The 5,750-nt window shown below is 42.0% G+C and overlaps 1 protein-coding gene across 2 annotated transcripts; it reads left to right on the top strand.

Moving 5' to 3' along the window:
* Nucleotides 1–800: 800 nt before the first annotated feature.
* On the top strand, nt 801–3,953 carry LOC139536372 (L-rhamnose-binding lectin CSL3-like). Of its 2 annotated transcripts, none has more exons than XM_071336860.1 (9): nt 801–958; nt 1,243–1,278; nt 1,359–1,403; nt 1,560–1,695; nt 1,798–1,916; nt 3,235–3,279; nt 3,390–3,525; nt 3,602–3,709; nt 3,781–3,953. In XM_071336860.1, the coding sequence occupies exons 1-8, from the start codon at nt 928–930 to the stop codon at nt 3,705–3,707; spliced, it is 654 nt and encodes a 217-aa protein (XP_071192961.1). In that variant the 5' UTR covers nt 801–927; the 3' UTR covers nt 3,708–3,709; nt 3,781–3,953. The 2 variants fall into 2 exon arrangements, with proteins under 2 accessions (XP_071192961.1, XP_071192960.1); XM_071336859.1 differs by having other exon boundaries at nt 841–958; nt 3,602–3,714.
* Nucleotides 3,954–5,750: the final 1,797 nt, after the last annotated feature.

Here is a 5,750-nt window from a genome sequence, read left to right as displayed (position 1 = left end):
GGCTGGATTTACAAGAATGTTTTATGATGAGTATTTATGTATTTCACATTGCTCTCTGTAATTATTCTGGCTGCTTTGGTGCTTTTTTTGATGGTGGCTGCAATGTAAAACTATGATTTATACCTCAAATATGCACATTTTCAAACAAAACATAAATGTATTGTATAACATGTTATAAGACTGTCATCTGATGAAGTTGTTTCTTGGTTAGTGACAAATTTTATCTCTATTTTGTCGGTTTTGTGAAAGCTACCTATGCGGTGGAAACATGGTGAAAATATGCGGTTGTGTGTTTGGCTATTGTGGTTAGCTAATAGAAATACAAATTGTGTTTTTGCTGTAAAACATTTAAAAAATCGGAAATGATGGAGAGAAGCGGTAGAGGTTTTAACATCCCATCCAAATGACAGCACCCTACACAGAGCAGTGTCCCAATCACAGCCCTGGGGAATTGGGATATTTTTTAGACCAGAGGAAAGAGTGCCTCCTACTGCCCCTCCAACACCACTTCCAGCAGCATCTGGTCTACCATCCAGGGACTGACCAGGAAATACATTGTCTCTAATCATGAAAATTATATCTGCAATGCTCAAAGGTTTTGCAACTGCATGTGGCCCGTGTGATTCTTCCTTAACAAAGATCCCCACCTAGATGACTACTTTAAAATGTTGGAAGCCCTCAATGGCAATGTTCATGTCAAAATGGATTTTATCCACCTAGAGTCCTCCATCTAACTCCATGAGACTGACCCAATAGCCAGGTATAGACCAGCAAACGCCGGCCCCTAATTGCAATGAGGTGCACCTGGAGACAAATAGATACACCTGGTTTAATTAGGACATGTCACATAACATAAATACCAAGTGTATTTAGTCTAGATATCATCAGTTGCATTTTCTCTGTTACTCCACTCCTGTACCTGGCATCATGAGCATGTTCAGACTGACGGTGGTCACATGTGAGTATACAAACTCTGTATGTGATGCAGATTAGAATTTAAATATGTATGACCAAATATTTGTGTTTGAGAGTAAATGAAGTACATGTTATATGATTTGAGGTACATTCAATTTCTATTGGTCAAAAAATATATATATATATAATTGTCACGTTGCATTCTTGGAATAAGAGACCAAATGTTCAACTTGACTATAATCCAGTAGGTATAACTCAAATGCTGAATTCGGTCCAAGTGCATATGTTGTGAGATGTTGCTGAACTAGCTGTGTGATGTTGTTTCAGTCCTGGCTGCAGCTTGCTGTACACTAACGGATGGAGGTACTGTATGTAATAATGATGATACTACTTAACCAAGCTAATGTGAGTGGTGTGTAATTCCTGTTTATTTGTCCTGGCAGCAATCAGCATCACGTGTGAAGGCTCTGATGCTTTACTGCAATGTGGTAAGCTACTCAACCCTACAGTATACTCACCGACCACCTATGATAGTTTCTACTGTAGATTAGGGTCACTAGCCCACACCATAGAGACCCAGACTTGGCTCTCCTTTGTCCCTCACCTTTCTCCTTTTCATTGTCTCTCTTCCCCATCTCCCTCAGATGGAGGTAAGATTCAAATCAAGCGTGCCAACTATGGTCGTCGTCAACACGATGTGTGTTCCATTGGGCGCCCACAAAACCAACTCAAAAACACCAACTGCATCAGCCAATCCACCACCAGCAAGATGGCAGAAAGGTACTGGAACCTGTGTTTACCTGTAGCAACTCCTTGACTAGTGTTAACCAGCAAGATGGCAGAAAGGAACTCATGACCTCTACCTGTCTTTGAAACACACAGATGCGGTGGGAAGAGCGAGTGTGTTGTGCCGGCATCCAATTTCGTTTTTGGAGACCCCTGTGTCGGGACTTACAAGTACCTGGACATCAAATACTCCTGTGTCCAACAGCAAGAAACAAGTCAGTCTCTGAATGTGTGCTAATAACACTTAGTGGTGGGCACCAATATCCATAATTAGATTCAACGTACTATCGGTACGACTGTGGCATGTTGGGATATTGTTTAATACTCCTACCCACTTTACTCTTTTGTAAAAGAGTGCACTCTGCTGATAGCTAGAAAAGGAATAGAATGGGTTGGTTCCCCTATGGTACTAGATTGCTAACTACGTTTTATTAAATGCCGTCTTATGGCCACAACGTTTCATACGTGCATGGGTTTCTCAACGTGTAAACCACCCTCACCTGCTAACTAACCCTAGCTAGCCAACAAGCTGTGGTTATTGAGAAATGTAGCCGGCAACAACTTTAGTTAGCGTAGCCTATAGGGAGGTCAGGGACCTGGAAGTGTGGTGCCAAGACGACAAAGGAACTGATTGTGGACTACAGGAAACGGAGGGCCGAGCCCCTCCCTACCAGGAGGCTAGAAATATTTGGTATCAGCCCTCCGATCCTCAATTCTACAGATGCACCATTGAGAGCATTTTGACTGCCTGCATCACCACTAGGTATGGCATCTGACTGCAAGGTGCAACAGAGGGTAGTGTGTACGGCCCAGTACATCACTCAGGCTGGGCTCCCTGCCATCAGGATCTCGACACCACGTGTGTCTGAAGGCCCTACATACAGACTCGAGCCACCCAAGTCATACTGGTCTCTGCTCCTCCATAACAGATGGTACGGGTGCACCAAGTCTGGAACCAACAGAACCTTGAACGGCTTCTACTTCCTCCAAGCCATAAAACTGCAGAGTTCACTATCTGCAACGACCCTTTTTGAAGGAACTTTATTGACTTGTCTCATATGCTGTTCCTTGTTATATGTACATATCTTGCTCCATTAGCTAGCAAGAACATGGAAGGGAAGTATTTCGAGCTTATTTGATGGTTGTGCACGCTTAATCTGGTTTACCACTGAATGTTTCAGTGAACGGTAACTAGCTAGCGCAACTCCCATAGATTGGTAGGGACTATAGCTAATCTGACAGATGGCACAGCACAAACTGCATAGAAATACAGATTTGGTGTAGTGGGTTGACCTGTTTAGGTGTAGCCAGCCAGTTTGCTTAAAATGGAAGTATTTTGAGAACTGCTCACAAGGAATTGAAACTACAAGTTAATGGTGGAAAATGAGGCACCTAACTTTTTATACTTTAGTTCATGCTGACATGCTTAAAATGCACCTGAAATCAACATTCTTTTTAGTGCCCATCACTAACACTTCACCAGGCTAATGTATGTCTGGCCAGTGTGGTGTAACTCCTGTGTTGTCCTTGCAGTAAGCAGCATCATATGTGAAGGCTCTGATTCTCAACTACTATGTGGTAAGCTGGTCAACACTACCATACAGTGTATTCATGTGGTGATGTATGTTAGTCACTAGCCCACACAAACAACCAGATTTGGTCATCTTTTTCTTCGTTCTCTTCCTCAGATCGGGGTGAGATCCATATTCAGTGTGCCAACTATGGTCGTCGTCAACACGATGTGTGTTCCATTGGGCGCCCACAAAACCAACTCAAAAACATCAACTGCCTCAGCCCATCCACCACCAGCACAATGGCAAAAAGGTACTGAAACCTTTAGTGTGCATATACCTGTAGGCACTCATTGGCTGTGATGTTAACCGCTACCTGTTTCACACAGGTGTGACGGAGAGCGCCAGTGTATCGTCAAGGTATCCAACTCCGTGTTCGGCGACCCCTGTGTCGGAACCTATAAGTACTTGGATGTGGCTTACACCTGTTACTGAATGTGAGGTTTGTATATGTTCATGCACACATGACTGGGAACTAGAATGCTGGTACTGATGGTTTGTCTTGCAGGATATCTTCCTGGGGAACCTGAAGATGTACGAGGCTTCTGGGATATCGTCATCAGGTCGTGCTGTTTTCAACCAAATCAACTTCAGTGACTGTAAACCTGTGTATTTTCTAAGCATTTCTTAAACAATTTCTGAACTGTGGTTGTTGGTCTGAATTAAACGACGTGGCAGAAAGACATGACTGGTAGCCTCTTGTATATTACTAAATGTCACACCAATATTACTGACTGTGTCCTTTATTCTCGCCTTTCACCGGACTCATTTGTACCTGCCGCTAATGTGCAATTGTCTGGTATTCTGTGCCCACCTTTAAGCAGTTGTAGACAAATAAAATACTCATTGCAATCAGACTTTCCTGCCCACCTCAGGTGGTGTGATCTTGATGGTCAAACTATTTATAAATCAATTGTACCTGCCTCTCAAACCACTGACAGGTAGTACCGTTGACTTATGGCAGCAGGCCTCATGGTCCTAATTTGTATGCGTCACCATCTAATCTGGTCACAAAGCAGACCTGGACGGGTTAGACATTGTTATACAATGTGTAGAACCTACAAACGTTGATCATTAAGTAATTGGGTCACATCATGAACCAAATGTTACCGAGAAGTGTAAATTAAGCTGGAGGCTATTTCTTCTCATAAACATACTTGCAAGGAAATTGCCCAATTTCACATTAGTCATCTAACTCCCTCTGATCCAGAAATGTAAACGGGGTCAAGGGCACATGGACAGATCTCCCACACTGTCAAACACGTGGGCCCAACAGTTCCAAGAGCAGCCCCTCAACCATCAGATTCCAGCCAGAGAATAAATAGAATTCCATTCCCTGCCCCACCAAGGAACAAAAGAAACAACCATGAAAAACATCCAGGACAATACAACAGCATGGCCAACAATGTTTGAGTGCATGTATGGCACCATGTCCATCTTGGTGCATTTGAATGAGTATGCATTTGTACAAACACCTGCATGGCATCAGCCTCAATTTTATCAACACAACCTCTCATGTATTTACCTTTTATACAGAGTTTATTTTTCATCTGTCATTCTATCCTTTGCCCAGCAACTCCACTCCGGCTTGTCTCCAATTCCACATCAGTCCTCAGCTTCCCTTAGCCCAATCTCAACTGGCAACCCTTTTGGGATTTCTATGCAGCATATCTAATTGAATAGACTCTACAGTGAGTTAATCTTTTACTAAGAGCGTTAGTATATTAGTAATTGACTGACCTGGTCTCCAGATCTTCAGTATTTCTAGGGTCAATTTTAGATCAATGTTATGCATTTTCAGCCATTCCTGACCGGCTGCTTGACAATACCAAAATAAATGGTCAATTCTGTATCCTCACAACAAAATCTGCAGCGCTTCGATGATTGTATGCCCCAAATATTCAGCATATTATTGGCAAGAATTCTATAAAACTTTAGCTGATAAGCACAAGTCTTGAATCAACTCACACACCCTGTACCATGGAATCAGTAAATCAAAATCTCTTCCCAACAATTTTGCAATCTGTATGGCACAGATGTTTAACATCCTGGTCATCAAATGAAACTGGCATACATTCCTATTTATGCAATTTTTTTTCTCTCTGCAAGGTTTGGTCCTTTATATTGGGCAGACAGACCAGTTCCCTACCTTCTCCTGCTGCCACCTGCCTCCATTTTTGGGGAAATGCTGTAATCAATTGGTTATAATCTTGGATTGAGCAGACCTTTCCATATAACTCTGATAACTCCATGAAAGACAACTCTACCCTTCTAATTGACAATATCATTTAAAAACAAATACTCTTTCCCATAAATATAGGTATTTTATAAACCAGCACATTTGAGTAGTGCCATAATATTTGTAATATTTGTTCTATCCTTTCAGGGGGATGAAATTGAAATTGTAGCCAGTTCTGCAATGCTTGTTTGAAAAAGAGAAATTCTTTGAAAAAAGTCTAATTTGCAATTAATCAAAAT

Source organism: Salvelinus alpinus, chromosome 12 (assembly GCF_045679555.1).
Source record: "Salvelinus alpinus chromosome 12, SLU_Salpinus.1, whole genome shotgun sequence".
Lineage (NCBI taxonomy): Eukaryota > Metazoa > Chordata > Actinopteri > Salmoniformes > Salmonidae > Salvelinus > Salvelinus alpinus.
This window is presented reverse-complemented; position numbering and strand designations above follow the sequence as displayed.